The sequence below is a fragment of the Penicillium angulare genome (genome assembly GCF_028827245.1).
Source record: "Penicillium angulare strain IBT 27051 chromosome Unknown utg000012l_segment0_segment0, whole genome shotgun sequence".
NCBI lineage: Eukaryota > Fungi > Ascomycota > Eurotiomycetes > Eurotiales > Aspergillaceae > Penicillium > Penicillium angulare.
The window spans coordinates 917513-941164 of NW_026623171.1; the positions used below are offsets into that span (position 1 = coordinate 917513).

The 23652-nt window shown below is 47.9% G+C and overlaps 8 protein-coding genes across 8 annotated transcripts; 3 read left to right on the forward strand and 5 right to left on the reverse strand.

Annotated features, from left to right (window-relative positions):
- Positions 1-254: 254 nt before the first annotated feature.
- On the reverse strand, positions 255-2182 carry N7478_012994 (RNA lariat debranching enzyme; the record flags this gene model as incomplete). Its single annotated transcript, XM_056929204.1, has 3 exons — positions 255-1892; positions 1935-2066; positions 2147-2182. The coding sequence occupies 3 exons, from the start codon at positions 2180-2182 to the stop codon at positions 255-257; spliced, it is 1806 nt and encodes a 601-aa protein (XP_056772566.1).
- An 823-nt stretch (positions 2183-3005) lies between these two features.
- Positions 3006-3230, forward strand: N7478_012995 (uncharacterized protein; the record flags this gene model as incomplete). The annotated part of the gene is made up of 1 exon (XM_056929205.1): positions 3006-3230. One exon carries the CDS (start codon positions 3006-3008, stop codon positions 3228-3230), a length of 225 nt encoding a protein of 74 aa, XP_056772567.1.
- A 137-nt stretch (positions 3231-3367) lies between these two features.
- canA (putative cullin binding protein CanA) lies at positions 3368-6589 on the forward strand (the record flags this gene model as incomplete). Its single annotated transcript, XM_056929206.1, has 3 exons — positions 3368-5716; positions 5773-6111; positions 6173-6589. The coding sequence occupies 3 exons, from the start codon at positions 3368-3370 to the stop codon at positions 6587-6589; spliced, it is 3105 nt and encodes a 1034-aa protein (XP_056772568.1).
- Positions 6590-6841: 252 nt separating this feature from the next.
- N7478_012997 (class I SAM-dependent methyltransferase) lies at positions 6842-7657 on the reverse strand (the record flags this gene model as incomplete). Its single annotated transcript, XM_056929207.1, has 1 exon — positions 6842-7657. One exon carries the CDS (start codon positions 7655-7657, stop codon positions 6842-6844), a length of 816 nt encoding a protein of 271 aa, XP_056772569.1.
- Positions 7658-8743: 1086 nt separating this feature from the next.
- N7478_012998 (NAD(P)/FAD-dependent oxidoreductase) lies at positions 8744-10251 on the reverse strand (the record flags this gene model as incomplete). The annotated part of the gene is made up of 3 exons (XM_056929208.1): positions 8744-8892; positions 8952-9852; positions 9985-10251. The coding sequence occupies 3 exons, from the start codon at positions 10249-10251 to the stop codon at positions 8744-8746; spliced, it is 1317 nt and encodes a 438-aa protein (XP_056772570.1).
- A 495-nt stretch (positions 10252-10746) lies between these two features.
- N7478_012999 (allantoate permease) lies at positions 10747-12490 on the forward strand (the record flags this gene model as incomplete). The annotated part of the gene is made up of 4 exons (XM_056929209.1): positions 10747-10882; positions 10951-11041; positions 11099-11322; positions 11391-12490. The coding sequence occupies 4 exons, from the start codon at positions 10747-10749 to the stop codon at positions 12488-12490; spliced, it is 1551 nt and encodes a 516-aa protein (XP_056772571.1).
- A 1887-nt stretch (positions 12491-14377) lies between these two features.
- N7478_013000 (uncharacterized protein) lies at positions 14378-19985 on the reverse strand (the record flags this gene model as incomplete). Its single annotated transcript, XM_056929210.1, has 2 exons — positions 14378-15545; positions 15598-19985. The coding sequence occupies 2 exons, from the start codon at positions 19983-19985 to the stop codon at positions 14378-14380; spliced, it is 5556 nt and encodes a 1851-aa protein (XP_056772572.1).
- A 781-nt stretch (positions 19986-20766) lies between these two features.
- N7478_013001 (uncharacterized protein) lies at positions 20767-23610 on the reverse strand (the record flags this gene model as incomplete). Its single annotated transcript, XM_056929211.1, has 2 exons — positions 20767-23379; positions 23446-23610. 2 exons carry the CDS (start codon positions 23608-23610, stop codon positions 20767-20769), a joined length of 2778 nt encoding a protein of 925 aa, XP_056772573.1.
- Positions 23611-23652: the final 42 nt, after the last annotated feature.

A 23652-nucleotide genomic window follows, 5' to 3' on the forward strand; every position in this document is an offset into this window, starting at 1 on the left:
CAAAGCATTTCTCCATCTACCTCCTCTCACATTATTCATCCGCTTTATGATATTCGAAGTCTTGTGTAATATACAATAATAGAGATAACGACTGAAAAAATTATAGACACAAGTCTCAAGCCGGACTATATTCTAATCCTTTGCTAGACTAGCATCATAGCTCTTTACCGGTGCGTCCATTAAATTTATTTTCATCGCATACATAACGATCATCGGAAAGTGCTATGCGCCACTAGCCCTGACAAGCCCATATTTTACCAGCCCCCTCGACCCCTGCCACGACCACCGCCCCTCCCGCGTCCATAACGTCCGCGGCCACCACGCTGGTGCGATGGGTCGAAGTTTGGACGCGAGCTAGGTCGAGCGCCAGCGGCCAAACGCGCCGCACTCTCTTCATCAGACAGAGCGAACTTGTTAGTGATTCCAATTAATGTGCAGAACTCTTCCGTCTGTTGGTTGGGATATTCAGGCGGTGCATCAGTAGTCGTGATTGGAATAGATGGATCAAACACTGGCGCAACTTGTGTGAAATTAAATGGAATTTCCAATAGTCCTTTCTGCACGACGTTCTCTTCAACCCATTCCTCTGCTTCCGCAATCGCTTGAAGGTACTCGGCTTCACCTGCGAAAGGGGGGACCTTGGCTGCAGGATCGCCGAGTTGGAGATCTTGAGCGAATACACGGGTGATTGCTAACCATTCCTTATCATACTGGAGGCGGAGGGGGCGCTGGGGTTCATCACCGGATTGAATAGAGATTGGCTTCACCTCTACCAACTCCAAATAAGAATCGTGACCGTGTGGCTTGTCGAGAGCTAGGAACTTGGTGACACGGTTCTGGATGGCTTCTGGAATGACCTTCCTGGGGGGCTGTGGTGCCGGTTCTGGGCGAGCCAAGCTAGCAGGAAGTTTGCTGCGAATATCATCAGGAATAGTTGTTTCCATTACAGGCTTAGCTTCATCAGGAATAATTCCTTCCATTCCAGACTTGGCCTCATCTGGAATGATTCCCTCCATTATAGGCTTAGCTTCATCTGCACTCTTGTCCACGATAATGGCCATGGGGCGCTTGGCAGGTGGTGAACCTGAACCGGACTCACTGCTAGAATCGAGGTCAATCTCGTCCTCGTTTTTTGGAACTTGTTCCAGCTCTTGTTCCAGCATTGGGTCCGGGATTATCTGCTCGTCTGAAGGCTTAACAACTTGTTCGACAGGCGCGGTGGGGTTGGCGGGTGTCGCAGCTTCGTAGCACCATTCCTCCGGCTCGTCAATAGAGCGTGGAACTTTTCGAAGAGAAACGCCTTCATGACCCATAGTAAGAGCGAAACGAGTGTGCAGATGTGCAGAGAACCAATAAGAGGGGCAAAGCCGATTGAGCACGTCACGAGCTGCCTGACTGCCAAGGCGCCCGTGAACAGAATCATCACGAAGGTGCTTTTTCTTCTGGAAAAGACGAGCAGAGTTCCCATGGTTCTCGATACCACGGGGCCAATCGTGGGATAAGCCAATATCAACTTGAGTGCGGACTTGAAGCAGCTTTCGGACATCCATTTCCCGGATGTGATAAATGCTCTGAATGTCCTCATGGTTGTATGGGAGACGTTCGTGGTGTTGCTTGCGGTAGTCATATCCTTTCCAGATACCTGACATTCCAGAAATACGGAATGAACCCAAGCGAAGTACATTGGCAGCACCGAGGTAGTAAATATTGGGAGCAACCCAACCACCGTAGTAAAGCTCGAACAAATAATTGCCAGCCTCGTGATTACCGCCACAGAAGATGGTCAAGACAGGGGCCACGCGTTGTCCAGAATAATATTCATGGAAGTCTCCAATGGTTTTGTACTTGGATGGAACAGAGATGCACGTTGCATCATTTGCGTTTCTGAGCGACTGTACGCCAAATTAGTATAAGAAGTTGCCTCGTCAAATTACAAGATCAACAGTTGGGGTGGAAGGTACTACCTGGAAGTCACCACCAATGATAACACAGTCAACTGCTTCCCAGTTCTTTTGGGCTCTTTGAACCTCCACACGCTCATAAATCTCATTCAGCGCACCGTGCCCCTGTATCATTAGGTCAGTCTTAGAACATACCGACAAAGAGTGCTACTGAATTAATTAAGGAAGGGGGCAAGGAAACTCACACAGCCAACACAGGCAATTCGGAGAGGAGATGCCATGTCGAGACAGTCTCAATTGAAAACAAAAAAAAAAAAAAGACAAAATCTTAGTTTGCAGTTTGATCCGAGAACTAGGAGAAGGATAAAAAGAGGTAGAGAAATTATTGGCAGGACAAGCGGGTCTCAACAGGTCAGGATATGCAAAAAAGGGTTTAGACTATGCAAAAGCACATGGTTTTTGAAAGAAGCTGATCAGGGAAACGAGGAGGCGAAAATAAAGAAGCAAAGAAGAGCAAGATCTAAAGCTCGAACTTGAGGGGAACGGTGGGGTTGAAGCGAATGAGGATGCAAGACGGTGATCGGTGATGATGGAGAGAGTGTGATGATGGGCAGGAACGGGCCAACGCTTATTCGTCGAAATTTTCAATTCAACTTCCTCCCTTCTTAGCTTTGGCTTCACGGGGGACCTTAGGCTCGATACCGACACTTTTTATTGAAAATTTGAAATTCTTCATTTATCATGCCTCCTTTTGAATCTAGTCATATGCAATTTTTGACTCAAGCCGCTGAGTGGTTGAAATCACAGAGTCCATCCACATCGGCACATCTCTTAGCGGTTCATACACAAATTCAACATCATGAATTAAAGCCCTTCAATACTCATCAAAAGAAACATTATTGTGCCTGTGGAAACTCTCGATCCAAACCCACAAAAGTCACCAAGGGACAATCCAAGAGCCAAACTAAGGGGCAAAGGAAACAGATGAATACTGTGGAAAGTGCAATGGTGTACAAATGTCTATATTGCAAACAACGAACAGTACTTCCACGAAAACGCCCCGCTATTAAACCTTCTAAGATTTCTAAATCTATGGAATCTTTCATGTCTCCTGTGTCTAAAACTGAAGTGGCTTCCCCTGCTGCAACCGCAACAACTCCCACTGAGACTTCTGCTCAACCCAGCATATCCACTAATCCACCTGTCAAGACGGACAACGTGAATAGTAAGAAACGGGCCAAGGCGCGGAAGCAGGGTGGTTTACAAGCTCTTTTGGCCTCTAAACCAAAAACCCAACCATCTCTAGATCTGTTCGATTTCTTACAGTGAACTAGACTTCGCTGCCATTATCGGAGATCGGCCCCACCTATTTTTCCGGGTCGGCGCGGGGTGAAGCTCTCAAGCTACTTGAACCTAGCTTGCCTTTCTCTTCTGTTGCTTTTTTTTTACGTTCAAACGCCATAACCATGTCCGTTTATTCTCATGATGAGGATCACGACCCTCATGCCGACGAGCTCCGAGAGACAGCTCTGGTCACCCTTGAGGCCCTAATCAGCTCATGCAACCAGCAGATGCAGCCGTACCTGACCAACACCACCCGCGCGGCTCTTCGATTCCTCAGATATGACCCCAATGTTGCCGAAATTGAAGACGATGAAGAAATGGGAGGAACACAAGATGATGGCAGTGAAGATGATGCGACTGAGGATCCGGATATGGACGACGACGAGTTCGAGGACTTTGAAGAGGAGGGAGGTTACAGTGATGTTGATGACATGAGCTGGAAGGTCCGTCGATGCGCGGCCAAGCTGCTCTACAGCCTCATTTCAAACTATGGTCGCACTCGAGGGCTTGACGATAATACCCTGTACCAACAAGTCGCCCCCGCGCTCATCTCTCGTATTAGCAGAGAGCGGGAGGAGAGCGTGAAGCTCGAAGTGGTGTCTACCTTGACCGCGTTGGTCCGCAAGACAAATGAGGACTCTATCGTTTCAATCTCTAGTGGATATTTGGAAGCCATCGGAGGAACCAAGAATTCTCGCAAGAGAAGACGCCAGGACAGTGATGCTAGTATGGTGGACTTTGAGCCAGGTGCAGGAACATCTTCAGCAATCGAATCTCCTGTGATGCCATCGTCTCCGAAAGCTGGCCCCCAGGCCGATCTCGCTCGCTGCGTGCCACTCATTGTACAAAGTCTTGTCAAAGCGTGGAAGCAAGCTTCGATGCCTCTGCGACAAGCAATTATCGTCCTTCTCAAGAGTCTGTCGTTGGTGCGCTATGGAGGATTGGCCGACCATCTCCAGCAGATTGAAGATTTGATCGCAGATGCCCTTAACACCTCTTCGATCTCAGGTAGCTCCACTGCACACTCTGGTGCTGCTGTTAGCGCCGGAACTCTTCAGATTGAAACACTTGGCCTTGTCTCGGCCATAGCAGAGACCCACTTATCGGATTCCCTTCTCCCATTCCTGATTGCCTTGGTTCCGGGTGTTCTGGGGGCTGTGAATGAACGCAATTACAAAGTTAGCAGCGAAGCCCTAGGTTCCGTAGAACAGATAGTAAGGGCCTTGACACCACCTCGCGTCTCTGCCAACGGCCCAGATGTCGCTATGCAACTTGAAAAGCTTTACGAGGCTATCCTTTCTCGCATCACTGATACCAGTGCCGACCTTGAGGTTCGCCAGCGGGCCATCCATGTATTCGGTGTCATTTTGGCACGTACATCTGGCGAACGTGGCACTGAGTATCTTTCGGCCGAGCGCAGATCAAAGGGTCTTTCTATTTTGGCCGACCGTGTGAAGAATGAGACCACTCGCCTGGCAGCTGTACGTGCCATCGATGACGTGGTTGTCCTAGCTAGTCACAAGAACGATGTGGCCAGTGATTGGATCAACACCGTCACCGTTGAATTAGGTGCAAACCTACGTAAGGCGGATCGTGCATTGCGCAGTTCTTGTTTGGAAACACTTCGAAGCATTGCTATGAATAGCAATACCCGATCCCATATCAGCCCTGATACTATGACCACCCTCGAAGTTGCGCTGCTTCCACTCTTGTCTGCTCCTGATTTCCATCTTCTCACCCCTAGTCTCATTATTATTGCCAAACTTATTCCGGGCAACTCGAAGACTCTTGTTAATGAGAGCTTAATCTCATCTATCTGTTCTATTGTGAAACAGTCACTCGTGGGCACTGTGCTGAAAGCTCTTCTCCTCCTGGTAAAGGTTATTGGCGACGAAGGTGCCGGCGCTCAGTTGATGCAAGCTTTGCTCCAAAATGTCGGTATCACCGGCGACACTTCCGTTGTAGGTAGGGCCATCGGTACCTTGCTGGTTCACGGCGGTTCAAACCTAGGTGTCACAATGGATGACTTTTCCACTGAGTTGCAGACTGCCAAGGATGGTAGCCGTAAATGCCTCGCGCTTGCAATCCTCGGTGAAATTGGATTACGAATGGGTACCGGATGCTCTTTGACCCCAGATATCTTTATCGCCCATTTCAACTCGACATCTGATCATGTCCGTTTGGCTGCTGCCACAGCCCTCGGAAATGCGGCTGCTGGAAGTGCCAAAGCCTACCTGCCTATCATTGAGAATGGCCTTGAAAGCTCTGATTCTCAAAGCTACTTGCTCCTTCATTCTGTTCGGGAATTGCTTCAACATTCTGAAGTGCGCGCTGAGCTAGCCCCGACTGCCCTTAAGCTCTGGCAAGCATTGCTCCTGGTTTCACAAGAAGAAGACAACCGTGCTGTGGGTGCAGAATGTATTGGACGCCTCGCTCTTATTGACCCTGTCGCATACATTCCTCATTTCCAGGTGAGTTTGGTCATAATCCCGATCCCAGAATTATCCCACTAATACTTTTCGTCAAGGAATACTTCAACAACAAAGATCCTGTCATCCGCGGAGTGGTTATCTCCGCTTTCCGTTACACTTTAGCTGACTCTAGTGACGCCTTCAATGATGTCCTGCGACCGCTGATGGTTCCTCTACTGACCGATATGCTCGCTGATGAGGATCTGGGCAATCACCGGCTTGCATTGACCACTCTCAATTCTGCCATTCATAATAAGATGGTGTTGCTTCTCCCACACCTAGGTGAACTGCTCCCATCTGTGTTTGGCGATACCCATATCAAGCCCGAGCTTATTCGGGAAGTACAAATGGGTCCTTTCAAACATAAAGTTGATGACGGACTGGATTTGCGCAAGGTCAGTAAAACACGCACTTTTCCTTATGAGGGTTACTTTGGTTTCTAATTATTGTCTATAGAGCGCTTATGAAACCCTTTATGCTTCTTTGGACACCTCATTCGCCCAAACTCATCTTCCGGAGCTGTTCGATCGTGTCATTGCCGGAGTTGAGGACGAGCAGGACATTCGCGCCGTTAGTAATTTAATGACGTCTAAGCTCATTATCTCTGCACCGGAGGAAACAGAACGTCGACTCGATTCTCTTTCTGAGGGGTATATGACTGTACTGTCTTTCAAGCCCAAAGACAACGCCGTCAAGCAAGAGTTGGAGAAAGCCCAAGAGGCAACTCAGGGTATTCTCAAGGTCACTAAGGAACTCAGCAAATCATTCCCTGGCGCCGAAACATCTAACAATTTGCACAAGTGGAGAGGCTATATGGACTGGGTACGGAAGAATTTCACTTCGCAGTTTTCCAGTCTTGATGCGGATTCGTAAACTGCGTTATGGTCTATTGCCCCCGCTCCCTACGCTCTATTACGAGTGCTTGAGTCGCGACATCAAGAGAAATTCGATTAGCTCACGACAATAAATGAAAAGTCTACATATGCTGCCTACTTTTGCTTGGATGTTTTAGATTGATCAATTAATTGTACGTAGAAGAGCCATCAAGCCGGCCTCTTTTTTTCTAGACGCTTGCTTTCACGCTTTGAAAAACGAACATACTTTCTGGACTCAAGGCTAAGCATATCATTTAAAGCAAATAATCTCAGCGCTGGGAATTGAGATGAAAGCATCCACGTCCTCTCCCCACTGCTTCCAACATTTTGAAATATTCTCCAACTCCTCAGAAGTAGCAAGCTCCGCCGCAAGAGCCGTAGTAGCAAAAGAAGACTTCAAAGACCGCTCCTGCCAAGTCTCACTCCACCACTCCACTTCATCCTTCTGCCCAAAGCACCAAGAACTAACACTATGTCTCTTATCCTCCAACCCAGCCTTTCTCGCCCACGAATGCAAGAAACGCCCAGCATTCGGCTCACCACCATTATTCCGTGCAACCTTATCATACAACGTTTGCCAATCTCTCAAGCCCTCAATCTCAGGAAACCACATAAACACACTGTAATCTGCTTCACGAGCAGCAACAATTCCGCCCTTCTTGGCGACACGTTTCATCTCCGTCAGCATTCCAACGGGATCAGCTACATGCTGTAAGACCTGATGGCAAAAGACAACATCGAAGCTGTCGTCCGAGTACGCAAGCCCGTTTCCATCTCCGACAACGAACTCAATGTTCTTGATTCCTCGCTCGTCTGCGAGAGCTTGTGCCTTTGGTAGAACATCGTCTACCCGCTCAAGACCTGTGACGTGGCCTTGTGGGACGTATGTTGCGAGGTCCACGGTGATTGTACCTGGTCCACAGCCGATGTCGAGAATCTTCATATCCGGCTTGAGATGCGGAAGAAGAAAACTTGCAGAGTTGAGGGCTGTCCGTGTGCTATGGGAGCGGAGGACTGATGCATGATGGCCATGGGTGTATGTAGCTTTTTCGGATGCGCCGGCCATATTTGGTTTCTTTTCTTTTTTTAATATTTGAGAAACAGATGGGTAAAAGTTGAGTACTGAAGGAATTTCAAAGTGGTTTGCGATCAAGAATATGTTTGTTGATATATTTGGGCCTTGTTGTGCTTCTTGCTGGTTTATATACCCTGCTGAACAGTTGGAGGAATGTACTTCGATGACCGATATCGGGGACATTCATTTGCGCATGACTCTGAATTGTATGGGAACCATATGGCCCGTATTATATACAGATGGTCTTATTGGCTACAGAGTATGTAGAAAATGACTGACATGACTCGATCTTCTTTTGACATCATTTGAGAGTTTGCTTTGGCCGAAATCGCGCTCAAAACATGTGTCGCTGTGAACTTGATTGACATCAAAGGCAACGGCAGCTGTTGTTATCTGATTTTCAAAAGTTCAAGTTTTTCCACAAATGTAGTACAATTTACAGCTTGGGTTCCAAGTTAGCAGGCGAGACAAATTCTCCGATTATTTGTTCTTCCAAAATGGAAATAACTTGAGGGAGTACTATAAAGGCTTCCACCTAATTCAACTGAGTATACTTCCATTGCACTGACACTGATCAGCCGACATCGGGGCAGGCGTCTCAATCAAATGGCCCCGCTTCTGATACGCCACAGAATCTGACCTTAACTCCGAGCTGGTCAAAGTGAATTAATCAATTATTAAAATTGTTCTTGAAATAAAGAAACTTGAAATCAAGAGTAACAAGGGAAAGGGGGGTTCATCTTTAAGTTTTCTCTTGACGGCCCCTCATAAAAACGTGCGATAACAGGGGGCTACGGCGCCCCATGAGTCCAGTCCGGACCCATGCGTCGCTCAATTGATTTATACTAGATTTCTTCGATATGATCTGATCTGATCTGGTTTGATTTAATTAATGGTGCCACTTGTAAAAGGCATAGTGCTGTAGTGCGTATACTCCGTACGGTGTAGTGTCTCTTGATTTTCCGGTATGTGCTTCGCTTCGCTCCGCAACAATGAATCCCTCTTGTTGGCCATCTATGTACTTAACAATCTAAAAAAACAACGGTTCATAGTTTTGTTCGACAATGACAAGGTATTTTACCATATGGAAGGCAAGTTCTCACCAGATAGACGAGCAAGTCTTTCCCGAGAAAACTGAAAACACTGGGGCAATCCAGTAGCATTCCAGTCATAGCCCAAAGCGAGCTTCACAACACCTGGGGCACTAGTGAACATGCGTGCCATTCCTAATATAATTAAGAGTCAAACAAAAGACATTTTGAACATAATATCAGGAAAGACTTACCGTGCCCATTGAATCCAGCACAAATATATTGACCAGGAAGAGACTCGATAGCTCCCACAAATGGGACAGAATCTGGTGTCATGGCAATGATCCCAGTCCAGGAATGATCTAAGCCTTCTCCTTTCACTGCGTGCTGAGATGAAAAGATTTGATGAAACTTATCCAATGCATCGTCTGCTATCTCTTGGTTGTAATGGCTATCATCGGTGCTGGATCGACTAGCTAATGTCTCAGCACTCAAAGTCGGATTGGATCTTGAAGCTCCTAAAACCATAGTACCGTTTCCTTGAATCTGTATCAAGGAGTAGAAGTGATAAAGACTATATCGCAACGAGTATGTATTGCGAAGAGTCTGTGCAGCTGCAAAAGCCGGAGTCGGGACTAAAGAGTGGGCCTGGGCACGGTTTGGTGTTATATAAGGTTCCAATTGAGGAAGCAGCAGTGCAGCATGAGCATTTGTGCAATGAATTATTTTCCCTGCTGTCACGGTGCCTCGAACGGTGTGCACATCCCATAAATGTGGTGCAGACTCGTTCTTCTTTAGTGCCGTAGCAGCACAGAACGTGTAGAGCTGAACACCCTTTTCGGTAACTGATTGTAGCAAGAAGTGGGTCAGTTTGGCTGGGTTAATGGAGCCCGCAGGCCACTCATATGCTGCGAGTGCATCTGGAATTCTGGTTTTCTCTTTGGCTTGATGCCCCTCATAATATTGAATATGGGAAGTATCGCCTCCAGCCTGTTTATAAGCTTGCAGGCATTCTTTCTCATACTCTGCGAACTCTTCCGTCATGCAAACCTCGAATGTGGTCGTAAAGTTGAAATCGCATTGCACATTATGATCATTTACAAAGTCCTTTATTTTGTGTAGAACAAGTCGCTCGTTGGATATAATGTCTAAAGCCTGCTGAGGACCATGGACCTTTGAATAGCCGCTGAACCCACGAAAGGCATCTGATTACGAGTTAGCCGGTGCACAAATAATCCATATAGATTATTCTTTTGAAGATAATCAGAGACGTATACCTGGGCGTACATGACCTGCATTCCGGGAGCTTGCCCCGCTAGCAGCTTCGCGTGCTTCTAAAATGATTATATCCTCTCCTTTGACACCAGCCTCCAGCAATTCAAACGCAGTCAGAGCACCTGAAATCCCTGACCCAATAATCACGTATGGTATTTGGGAAGGAACTGTGTTGTTTTTATTCGCAAAGAGGTATGGAAAGCCTCGAGTTGTCCGTTGCCAATAACTCAAACAAGGGGACTGCCGCGGCAGGGTATTGCTGGAACTGTCACTTCCCATTCTTTATGAGAACCATGAAACACGCACGCGCGCAAGTGGTTTTTTCTCATTGATTATCGGATGGCACGTAAATAAAAGACTCCAAGAAGATCGCCCTCGGAATGACTGATGCTCGTTATCAAGAAACGAGAACGCGGTGCGGGGAAAGGCTACTTTGAAGGGAAACCCACATCTTCGTAGCCTATGAGAAACACACGATAAACTAGATCCACTATGGATGTAATGCTGCCCCATCTGGATCTACACCGCGAAGATGAAATACGTTCAGTTGGAAGCTTGGAGGCCTCCTGTGGTACCTGTGACACGGAATGCACGAGCTTGTATCACGCGCTCGTCGCAGCTTCCCCTCAGATCTGCAGGGATCACTGTCCACTTAGAGACCAACCCACTTCCCATCACATCTTTATCTTCAAACGCATCCCCAGTCCCAGATCAAGTGACACGAAATTTGTTATTTCTCCTATCCAAGTTTATTGAATTATCGTCCCGGTCGCCATGGGGCTTCGGAGGCTCTTTCGCAGTCATGTGCCAGTAGAGAATCCGCAAGGGAGCAATGAGCGCTCTCCAGATGAAAGGGCTCTCGTCCGACGCCTGGATGCGTTTCTCTTAACATTTGGGTGTCTCTCCCAAGGTAGGTCAAATTGAAATTCGTCAAGACCTTGATGACCCCAATGGCGTCAAAGAACTAATAAGGCATAGTTATTAAATATCTTGATCAGCAGAATATCAACAATGCATATGTTTCGGGGATGAAAGAGGACCTCCATTTATATGGGAATGAGTTGAATCTGTGAGACTTGCTCAAATTGAAGCTTGGTTTTAGGGAATTGGCACTGATTTTCGCAAGGTTCACAACGTACTTCAACGCGGCATACTGCGTGATGCTGATTCCTTCACAAATCATCTTGACCTATGTTCGCCCGAGCTTATGGCTTCCTGGTTTGGAGATCCTCTGGGGCTTATTCACCGGTCTAATTGCGATGACGACAAGCGCTAAGCAGGTCTACGGACTTCGAGTCATTCTTGGCCTCTGCGAGAGCAGTTCTTGGCCCGGCATGATGACTTTACTGAGTAAGTCGAATGTAGTCTCTAACATGGTCGATCAACTCAGGACCATATTGACATTGAAATTTGCATAGTGTACTGGTACACGCCAACTGAACTTGCCAAGCGTATGGGCTTTTATCACTCATGTCAAGCCGTTGGACAGATGATGTCAGGTGCCATACAAGCAGCAATTACCAATACACTTGATGGGCACAATGGACTAGCAGGTTGGCGCTGGCTTTTTGTGATCAACGCTATTATCACGGTAGTGTGGGGATTTGCTGGATTCTTCATGATTCCAGACTTACCCAATCATCCAAATCCGCGAGCTTTCTGGTTTAACGAGACTCATGCTCGACTATCGCGAGAACGGTTGGCACGTCATGGTCGCGCTGAGCCAAAGAAAATGACCTGGGCTGGTGCCAAGCGAGCTTTCTCCAGCTGGGTGATATACTTCATCACAGTTCTTTACATTGCGAGTGTTCTAGGAACATATGGATATGTATATTTTTCACTGTTCCTAAAGTCACTGAAGAAACCAGATGGGACCCCAAGATGGACAGTGACACAAGTCAACACAATTCCAATTGGGGGCTCCGCCATCAACGTTGTTTTTGTCTGGATATGGGCTCTTCTATCCGACTTTTTGCGCACACGATGGACTCTCATCGTCTCCCAAGGTATTATTGGTATCATTCCATGCATCATTATGAGTATTTGGACTACTCATCCTGATTCTGTACCGATATCTGCTGCTTACGTATCTTATTTTGTTTCTTTCATTTGTCTGGGCACGGCTCCATTGATCTTCGCCTGGCTGGCTGATTTGATTCCGCAAGACCCTGAAGCCCGCACTCTCATTGTTGGCGTATCGGTTGCTGGGTACTATGCTATCTCTGCGTGGTCACAAGTACTGATATGGCCAGCTTCCCAAGCACCTTATTATAAGGTTGGTTGGCAGTCAGCGCTTGCACTTCTGGTTCTTTTGATTATCATGACGGGCGTGCTGCGTTTTATCGACGTTACTTATCTTCTGCCGGAGCGCGCTGCCTTTGACTCTGCAGAGGCTCAGGACATGGGGCGCGAAGAGGGCATTTTGGTACTACCCAGTGATGACGATGGCTATGGACAAGTGCCAGAAGGGGATAGAAAGCTCCCAGGGATCTCTTCCAGTGCCCAGGCGCTGAAATAAATCACTGATTGAGAACGTGTATATACCCCGCTTTGCATCTTGGTATTTGGATTCTTCAAAGGCGTCATGTCGGTTTGTGTTAGCGACTCTCTACGAATTGAATGCAGTTACAATAGACCTGAGACACGGGTTGAGATTAATTGCCTTTTTTTTATATTTCGTATCTTCTCAAATGGCCAAGTGTTGCAATATCAATAGTTCCACGTCTATTCGTTATTTTGAGGGGTACTCGAGAGCTGTTCGACCCATGAAGCAGCAATGGAGACCACCCAGTACCTAATAAAATGGCAAGTATGCGCACCAGCATACAAATCACCACGTTATCATCCGCCGTAATCCGACAATGCAGTAAGCCTCCAGTGGCTCAAGTGTGGAAGACCGTGTATGTAGAGGGAGTGTCGTCGTTACTGATCATCATCTAGTAACAATTAAAAGATTAGCATCCAAAATGCCAGAGGGTGGATGTACTTACATCGAAAGCCCCTTCTCTTGCGGAGACTTTTTAGCTCGTCATAATCAGAGGGCCTTTTATTTAAAATTTTTGCTTCATCCTGTACATCGTGGCTTCACATTAGGATTGGCGATCTTTGATATATAAAAACATTGGAAACTAGCTGAGCTTACCTGGCGAATATCCGTATGAAACTGACTTGAATATCCGACCTGGAAAAGCCTCCATATATAAATGAAGACAATGGAAAGTGAAATCAAAAAGAGGATGGGATAAATCCCGCAGATGCTTGAGTCTGAGCAAAATGACATATTCAGAGAAGACAGTGAACAACCATCCGTCTAATAGTGGATCCAAGAATGACCCGAACCTGAAACGACCATCTCTTTTATCCAAAGAGGGGTATTAAGTATTTATGACCCCCAGTCTGAGGCCCAGAACGCAGCTAAGAAAAGGACACATCACGTCTTCGCAGAAAGAAGTACGTCTACGCAGACAAAAAAACAATTCAGCCGGGAAGGTAGTGAAAATCCAATTCCAACCTGCATATCCCACCATCCGCTTCACGATGGAGACAGGAGTAACGAATACAAACTCAGCCTCGAAACAGTAATCTCCGAAGGGGTTTTACCGATAGATCAGCGAGGCCAAAGCAGATAATGCTGAAGTGGAGATTGGACAAGGGAAAGAAACCCGTTCAGACTTCGGTTCATCCAAGGCACTTATGCAGACTAGTGCAAGCCACTGATACCGTCTAGGCACGCATCAATTGTACGTGAGAATCATTCCAGGTTTGGTAAGAGATATGCAGCGTGGTAGTTCCCCGAAGCCCAGAACCCAGAGGATTGGGCCCGCGGGCCGATCCCGTTGGACCCGATGGGTTGGGTGTTGGGTTCCTCGAGCCAATGGGGGAACTCTTTTGGTGCCCCCGCTAGTGTCTCCGACGCTGCACAAGTGAAGTTTACATGTTCCGGTGTGTCGGCTCTCTGTTGTGCTTTCGAAAGTCATGCGGGCTAATCCCAGTTTTCATCCTTCGAGTCTGACCGCTACGACCTTTGGGATTTTCTGGTTTAGTATTGAGTGTGTCGATCTTGAGGCTGACTGTTTTACTTTGTGGAGTTTAGGATGAAGGGGTAGGAAAAAGAAATCACATGGCAAAGGAGTAACGGTGGTATTGGTTAAGAACCTGCCAGTTAAATAAATAAAATAGGAATCACTATTGCTATGATCCAAAAGCTTCTGACTCCCAGTATGCAAACATGCAGATTGTAGACTCCAAGCCTTAAGCATGACCTGATCCAACTCAGGTAAGAGTCTAATAAGCACACAAAACTCCATGCACGCTATCCATAAATGCTGGAAACGCCACATAATAAAACACAAGTCCCACGCCTTCCTTCCTTCACTTATTTAAGAATAGTCGAACGAAATAATTTTTATTCCCTTCCAGTAATCGCTTTTCTTCGAAGCACTCCCAACTCCTCAAGTTTGGTCCATGCCTGGCCCATGTCCGAGGACTCACCACCAAGTGTTGGACGAAGCTCCAAACCATCCAAAGTGTGAAGAGAGCCACTCGTTCCCGCATAGAGTAAAAGTTCCAACACACGTCGACGAAGTCGAGTCGCACGGTCCAAGTGATTGAGGTATTTATCATCCACATCTTGATCCGCAGCAGGGAGGGTAAATGGGTCATTGATGTCAATGTCTTTTTCCGGCTTCACGCCATCCTCCCAGGTGACTGCTTGAGTAACATGATCAATGTGATCAAGGTCAGCTAAAGCGTCCGAAAGGTCTTGACGGGTTCCTTGTCTTTGCGCGATGGCTTTCTCCTGTGCCTTTATCTTTTTAGGATCCACATTAGATCCATTTCCGGTGATGGCTGGAGGGTAAAAGCCAACAGTAAGAGGATTGCCACGGATATCGAGTTTGCGGAGGGAACATGCGCTACCCCGTCCTGTTCTGCCCAGTCGGCTCAAGATCTGACATATGCGTCGCATTCTAGCAAGCCGGTTGCCGACCATCATCAACCTTGCGAGGCAATTCATTCCCACCAGGGGCTCTAGCTCACTGAGAGAATTGAAATTCATATTCAACACCTTAAGGTTCGGGAAATGTGAAGCAAAAGTGCTAGGGAGAGAGGGGAGAGTGCATGCAGCGATATCAAGGAGTTGGAGTCGTAAAAGGGGAGATGACGGTGAGAGACATCGGGCTGTCAACGTGTTTGACGACAAAAAGACCTTCCGAATATCCTTCACAGATCCAAGGTCAAGGTCCAGAATACAGTCCGAGCCATTGTCTGCCAATTGGGTCTGTTCACGCACAGAAAGCACCTCAAGATTGTGGCAGTGCTCCAGGCCGGTAATGGTTGACAGACCATTGTTATCAGCATATAGCAGGCTCAGAGAGCTAAAGCAATTCATGTCCAATTCTTGCAGTCGATTCGCAGAGACGCGTAGCGCCCGTAGGCTGATAAGAGATGACGATGCCTCTAATTGAGAAATTTGGTTGGCACTAACATCAAGGGTGGCGAGGGAAGGTAACCAGTCAATGTTTAGCACAGAGGTTAGACAATTATGGCTCAGGTCAAGGTCTCGAAGTCGAGTTCTGAATATGTTAGCACGAGGAAACCACATGGGAGACTTGGTAAGGAACTCACAACTCTGATCTTTCAAAATCCACCATGGCCAACGAGTTATTACTCAGTTTGAGGCTTAGTAGGCCATTCAAGTCAAGGATGCCGTCTATATTGCGAATTTGATTGTCGTTTGCTTTTAGTTCCCTGAGATGAACCAAACCGGAAAACCCATCAAGCGATTCAATATCGTTTCCGGATATGTCTAGGTATTGCAAATTCGTCAAATGGCTCCATGGAGTCAGATTTGATAGACAATTCCTAGGAATCTTGAAGGTTCGGAGAGTTGTGGGAACACCACTGAGCTGTCCAATATCGTTATCGGAAACATCAAGATCCTCAAGACGAGGGCAGAAATCGCTGAGTTTGTGCAGCGTGATCAGTCCCTTTTCGCGCAAGACCAAACGGCGCACATGTTCCCAATAGGGTTCATATGGTTCAACATCTGTGATGTGCTTGATCAAGTCTTCAGTTGCAAGCGCAAATGTACCATGTACTTGTCTCAGCGAGGTGGGATTAGTGCGATTAGCCACATAACTCATGTCCAGATTTAACTGGTGATCTGGCTGGTTCACCGAAAATTCAGCCAATGGGCTCATGTGGAAACTGTAGCTATTGTCATGCTCGCCAGACTGTATGGGAACCAGTGATCTTTCGCCAGCGCCGAGGCCAGGGGTCTGCTGCATAGCCATAGATTCATGGGTACGAACAACGCCGAGATCTTCAGCCGCTTCTTCATTTCGTTCCTCAATTCGGGAGATAGGACGTCTGACAAATGGCTGACCCGCTACGGAGGCCTCACGCCGGGCGGTGGTATTATTAGAATGCAATTGATCATCGGACTTTGTGCCTTCTGGATAAGACGACTGTCTCAAATTTTCATCAGGAACACGGGCATGGTCGCTGTCAGTGTACAAAGGGTCTGGAGCAACAGGTGATGAAAATGATATGCTTGCATCTGGGCTCGGCTGGATTTGAGGCAGTTTTCTAGAGTCGACATCTTGCGTAGAAGAATTTTCCTCGGCGTTATTCTTAAGCTGCGGTTCCTCGGTGCTCCAGGAAGTTGCTCTGGTTCCGGAGTTTAACACACTTGAGCCCAAACGGGGGGCTCTAGATCGAGTGGAGCTGGCAGTGACTGAAGGCTCTCCATCTCGTGTCTGCGGACGACTCCCAGGCTTCTTTGGCGAGCCACTGGCAACACAAAGTGGGCCATCTGGATGGTTTTCTGTCCCATCCACTGACAGGCGCTTAGAGGGTGAAGCAAGGGCATTTACTCGCATCATTTCTTGTAACTCATCTACACTCAAGTCGGGGATATCTTGGAATGGGTCGTTGTCATCGTCGCGAGCCACCCGTGGAGCTGCTTTTGTCCCATCGTTTCTGATCCATAGATTTTTGAATCGGTCATAGGTAAACCCATTCACTTGCTCCGGAATCAAATGAGAAACCATATCGGAAGACAGCATTCCTTTCACTTGTGAGTTTTGGGACGAGCCAGTCGGAACGGAGTGTACACTAAAACCAGACATTTGAGTGTTGATCGTCATCAGATCTTGAGCAATGGTTTCAGCTATATCATCACCAGCAATGCTTGGCTTTCGTTTCCTCGTACCCGAAACCAGTCGTCGAGGTCCAGCCTCTGAACCAAGATCTCTCTCTGTTTTATTGAGTGATCCGATTGATCCACCGGTAGCGAAATCGCCATCCTCTCTTTCTTGATATTGTTTCAAGTAATTGAGAATTTGGGGGTTTAACTCCTTAGGTTCCCTCGTCCTACGAAGATCCGTGTTTGTGCCATCTCGACTCGGAGGACGAGAAAATGCCTCCCGTGTGGATTCGTCATCGTAACTCCCGTCTTCGGCTTCGCTGTCTCCATCGGATTCCTGCAGACTTGTCATGGGCACGGTACGACCCTTGGCTCGAATCACCTCCATGATCTTCGTCGCCTCGTTCAGATAGTCCTGGGTAGTGATAGATCCCTTGCGCGACGAATCACTGGTTCCTGTAATCTTGACTAATGGTATATGGAGATCACCCTCGATAGAAAATGAATCAGAGTAATCAAGATTCTCAAAATTAGACTCAGAATATTGCCTGCTGGATAAAATCTTTGGTTCGTGCCTTGACCGTATCTGGCTAGGTGTCGGGGTCCTGGGCCGCTGCATAGACTGGGAAAGGCCAGGAGGGGCAAGATATTCTCCGCTTTCAAGCTGTACACCATGTTGCATCAAGCTTCTTTGAAGCAATGACATACTGTCGCCAAAATTTGGGGCGTGTTCACCATTCTTATAAGGGCGTTCAGGCTCTGCACCGTCATTTCGCAGAATGGTTCTTCGGCGTTTGGGAACTGGATCTGCAGCTGCAGCTTTGGGCACTCTTTTGGTTTCGGAAAAGGCGAAGTTTTCTATCTGATTCACACGCGCGGACCCTTTGGTGTCTTTCAGGTGGTCAAAGTAACTTTGCCGAGTCCAGGCTGAAGGTTTTCGAGTAAAGCCAGAGCTTGCTGATCTGGCGTATCGCAACGAATCTTGCTGCGAGCTTCGACAAAGATATTGCTGGCGATTCGATGAAAGTCTGCGGGAAGTAGGTCGGGAAAGCGGCTTCGGCTCATCGTACTTAATCTTATGCTCATATGGGCTAGTGTCTGAAAAGTCGAATTTGTCTAATTCACCATCACCAAATCGTGTCAACCGCTGCTGTATGATATTTCGAGAGGGGCCACGATCATGTCGCCGAGGCGAAATCTCGCACAATGGCTCATGCCGCACACTCAGCAGACTACGGCTCTCGCCTTTGCGCCGTGCCTCTTCTGATGGTGATGGCGGCTCTTCTTCATCCGAGCCAGACTGATCTCCGAATGTTTCTTCGAATTGACTCATCCTCCGTAGAAGTCTGTTGTTCGTGAAGGTATCATGCTCCCCAAATAGTTTCAGTGGGCTTCCTGACGACGGCATTGTTCCTTGTTTCGACTCTGCATCTCCAGAAGTTGATGGGCGAACGTGGGAAGAAGAGGGACGAGGCAATATTGGAGAACCGTTGGTCTGTGAGCGGTTGAACAGAGGGGAACTGCGAGTTTTGGCGTTGGCAAGGGTTGCGGGAGAGAGGCGATGAGAGGGAAAGGGCGAAGGTGAAAACTGAGGGTGGAAGGGACGGTGGGTTTTGCGACGACTGAAGTCCAATGTGCCCATCGACAAATCTTGCGGCAAGGAGTGACTGGTCACATCAAGCAGACTGTCCTCATGCGGTGAGCCATCGGGCCGGGGTTCGCTATGGTTATAGAAGAGCAAGCTGTCACTAGCTGGTGAGTCTGGGCGACTAGTGTCCATTGACAGGCTTTCCAGCTTATTGGTAACTTGTTTTAATGCCGACTTGATCACCTCGGACGTGGCATGGCCCTCCAGCGTATTGTTTCGGGTAAATGTAATCGGTGTGATTCCCTCATTGCGAAGGTCCTCCAATCCACTGGCAGTCCTAATGCCGGTATCCTCTCTCTGCGACAATTCCGACCGGTCGATGAAGTTACTCTGCTTGTCGGCCCAAGGTGCTCGGTGATTGACTGTCCCAAATGGCGATTCTATGCCAGTACCCGAGTGGTCACCTTCGACGCGTTCAGAAAAATCCTCATATTCAGGACCATCGTCCCTTGTGCTCTCTTGTTTAGACCCCGCGTCTGTAAAATCCCACAGCTGCTCATCTTGCCTCGTGAACGGAATTGACTCTTGTTGGGCGCTTCCAGAGCTGGGCGTGGGGGGCTTAAATACACTCTCTAGTCCGATCGGCGCAAACAGATCGCGTTGGTCGCCTACTGAAATCTCCCCGCGTACCAGTCGTTTCCGCCATTCAGGCGTGGCGCCCCGTTCATTCTGATCTTTCTTTGGTTTTATTTGGACAGTATCGGAAGTTTCATAGTCTGATTGGGTGGATACATTGGAGACTGCTCGTAACGGAGATCGCGTCTCCATGGCTGAGGGTGGTTTCCCAGCGGGCCCGGGCGTGGGCTTCGCCCCGGTCTTGGTAGATTTGTTGGATTTTGGAGTTGGCTTTGGCTTTGGACTCCGAGGGCTCTTTGCGCGAGATGCGGATGGGACGGGCGACCGTAGTTTCGAGGGTGTTTTGGGGGTTCGCGGGGTTTTCGGAGTAGGAGGTTCACGTTTAACGAAATGACACGGCCTGGTCACCTTTCCACATTGATGATGTTGATGTCGCTTGTCGTTGGCCGGGGAGGGTTGTTCCACAGATCGGCGTGCAGCAGGCACAGGAATGCGACTGGGGGAATTCTGCACGCTACCTCGCCGTGGAGAAGATAAGATGGATTTGGAGGCAGATTTAGGAGCTGGGCCGGGGGTGGTAGGGGTGGGAGGTACCGATTCCCAGTCGTCTGACAGACTGTCCAGCCATGGTTGGTTGCTCATTTTCAATTCAAATCGGTTTGTTATGATCTGACGGCTGAGGCGCGCGTCACTGCCGGTTCGCGCTCCGGTGTAAACCTTGGAACAGAAGGAATGAAACACAAGAAGCCTCCCATGGAGACGTGCGGTTGAAGGTAATCAAACCAATTTTTTTTCTCCCTCTCTCTTAGCTCTGAGATGAACAGTTTGGGGATTTGCGGAGATGCGGTGTTGGTCCAAGCAGACAGCTCCACTTGAGCTCCTTGTTTATCTGGCGACGCTTGCCAGTGCGCGCACCATCAAATCCCAGCCCGTGAGGAGCAGGGGTGTATAGTAGTTATCAGCTTAATGTTCGAGTCCTCGAGTCCTTTTCAAAATCATTGGCCTAGTTTGGCTACTGTATTATTAAACTCCAACCAAACTCCCCACTAACAACCAATAGTGCCGATGTGTTGGCCTGGTCCCACTCTCGACTCCTGATGGCCGCCCGATTCCCTTGACCGATATTTGACAACTCTACTACTATGTCCAAGATTTTGGGGTCAGCACTTTGTTGGAGATTTACATTGGTTCATCGTTAGTAGTATGTATGTACTTGGCAATTTGGTAATTTCTCGGGATTTCAATTATATAAATAGTTTCTTAAAATTGAAGAAATTCCAAGGTTTGCCTGACAGCCTCGGATATATATATTGATCTTGATCTTGAATATGAACTCATTGAATTGTGGATGCGTAAATGGTTTGTTACATTGGAATATGACACATGAAAAGGGTAGAGTATGTCCACCAGAGTCAGACGCTTATTAAATCAGCAATTTTTCAAAGGAGTATTTTCCAGCCTCCTTACGACGCAGGTAGCTAATCTCACGATCGCTGCGAACCTTCGCCTCTCCCGTTGACTTCTTCACCTTGGTGCGAGTCACATCTGTGGAGGCAGCCTTCATTGACAATGGCAGCATTTTGCCGCTGGCCTCAGCATCAACACCATCCTCGCCTTCGCCGGGGCGGGAATAAACCAACAAATCAGCGCCATTGAGCTTCTCATGACGTATAAGATGGGATGGCTTATCGACTGGCTCCTCTTCAACCTTGGCAACTACATTGCCGGCTGTGTTTGAGGCCACAACTTGGTCGGCGAAGCGCAGGTACTCACGAAGAATTCCCTTCAGATAGGTTGCCTCTTCGATACCTCCCAAGGTGGCAGAAACCTCAGCACGCATATCGGCAATTAGATCCATTTCCCGGGTGGCCGCAGCAATGGTGGAGGCGGTCTCATCATCAAGATCATTTACATTTGGAAGAGCAGAGATCCAGCCAGAAGGACCAACAGCATCAACAGCGGAAGTAAGCAGATCGGTGATTGTCTTGAGAGAGAGGGAAGGTGTAACCATGTCAATTGTAATAGGGGTAGGGGGGTTTTCGGAGAATCGAGACATGTAACCACCAGTAGCAAGAGAAAGGCGGAGGTGGTGAATCATGGAGATGAGCTCCTGGCGCGCTAAATTAGATCGAAGAGATTTTGTGACAGATGAAAGAGGGTGGAGGTGGATTTTGTGGAGCGAAGTGTTCAACCCCTTGAAGATTGCCTTTACAGTAGCTGTTTCGCTCCCCAAGTGACGGGAGAGTTCTTCAGTAGGGGTAGCGATATCACCATTGGTGATTGCTCGGGCAGTCTCTTCAAGTGCACCGGAACGGTCACGCGCCTGGGCAAGGAAGTATTTCAAGGCGTATGACAGCTCGTTGACAGTAAAAGCTGAAGAACCACCAAGCACGTGGTTAACACGTTTCATCGATGGGTCGGAATCTATAAGGGCCTGGGTGAAGGTTCCGGTTGGCAGCGGTTGGATAATATGGGGCTTTGAAGCTCGTCGGAGCGCAATTTCGACATTATCAGGAGACAGGTGACCAAGGTTAATCAACCAAGCACAAGTAATGCGAGGCCAGAGAGCAATGCGCAGATGGAACGACGAAGACGCTGTCATATCTGTTTTTGATTCTGAATTCTCGGCAATGAAAATTTTAGAGAGCAGGAACAGAGTTGTTTCCGGGTCAACATATTCTCCTGGAGTAGGCAGGGTTGTTGGGGAATCAAGAGGACAGAAGTAAGTCTGCACAGCTCGGTCGAAAGCATCAGCATCCTTAGATTCCATGGCTAGGCTGATCGTTTCTGTCAATTTGTTCCATTTCTCGATTTTCTCTGGAGAATTGAGGTGTGATGCGATCATGCTGTCGGAGCGGTGTTTCTTGGATGCCACATCCCACTGACCGGCCGATGCACCGATACCACGCCCAATGGCATCGATAAGAAGACCATCGCGTGAACGCTTGAGAGAAGGCCCGGAATGGCTATGCAGAGATGTTAAATCAAAAGCGATAAGCGCATTTCCTTTCGTTCCCACAGCGATTCCAAGCTTTGCGAAGTAACTTATAAATGAAATTGGCGCACCCGAGTCTGTAGTTGGTAGGATTTCTCTCAAAGCGATGCTTCTTTGCACGGACTGGTACTGAGTATCGTATACCGCGACCAACGAGTCGGTGGCACCAATGATGCACTGAGGAGAGACACGCATCACAGAAGAAAAGTTACCATCTAGAGTGAATTGCGAGGTGACAGATGGTGCATATTGCGACATATCGATGCTGAAGAACCCCTTGTCGAAAGAAAGTTGTAAGCCAGCCGATCCAGGGTGAAAGTTCCATTGCAGGCCGTTGCTGTTGATTTTGTTGAATCCACTTGGTCCTGGTACTCGAATGGTTTGAAGGTGATGAAGGCGTTGGCTCTCCTCCTGCGCTCCAGAGCTAGTAGGCACCGAGAAAACTTGAATGTTCACATCTTCAAGTGCAAAAGAAACGGCATCCTTGGGGTGCGAAATCATGAGTAAGATAGATGGCTCAGTCGCTGCATCAGTCATTTGGTCTCCTAGCGCAAGTGCAGCCAGATCCTGGCGCCTCTTGAACAATGCCTTTCGTGCATCCTCGATATCGATCAAAAAGCACGTTTGGACAGTGTGAGTTGAAGAAGTCTTCGAAATTTCGCTGTGCTGGATACTCCACCGTTGCGTTTTCAAATCAGCCGATAATCTGCGAATACGACCGTCTCCATGAACTGTAACAACATCAAAGGAGTCTTTCTCATCTTCGTCGTCATGGCCTGTAGGAAGAATGCCAATGAATGCCGTTGGACTGCGCGAGTCGGTGATAGTAGTTGTTGAGGAAGAGATTGCCGGTGCACTAGAACCATTGCTGATCTCCTCAACAAAGCATTTGAGCTGTTGTTCAGGCTTCGTTGCTGCGACATATGTCTGTCTCTTTACTAAAGACTTCTTGGATATCTTTCGACGGACGGAACAAGGGCGACAAGAGAAAATTGACTGCGGCGGAACGGCGTACGAGGTGACAAGTTTGGGTGTTTGTACCTAGAAAGAGGTGACATGATTTAGCAAATACGCATCTCAGGAAGATAGAAGGATTTTCCCCCATACATTGTAGATGTTAATAGCTTCACCATCCACAGCAACGCCAACTTCATAGCGTTTGCGCTTTTTGGCATCGGCCAGACTGTAGACATCGCCGATACGAGTTTTGCCAGTGGAGGCATGAAGCGGGCGCGGCAATTGCGCCAAGATAGATGGGGATTGCAAGTCCATCTTGAGAATCTGAATTACACGAGAGGTACAAACTCCATAAAC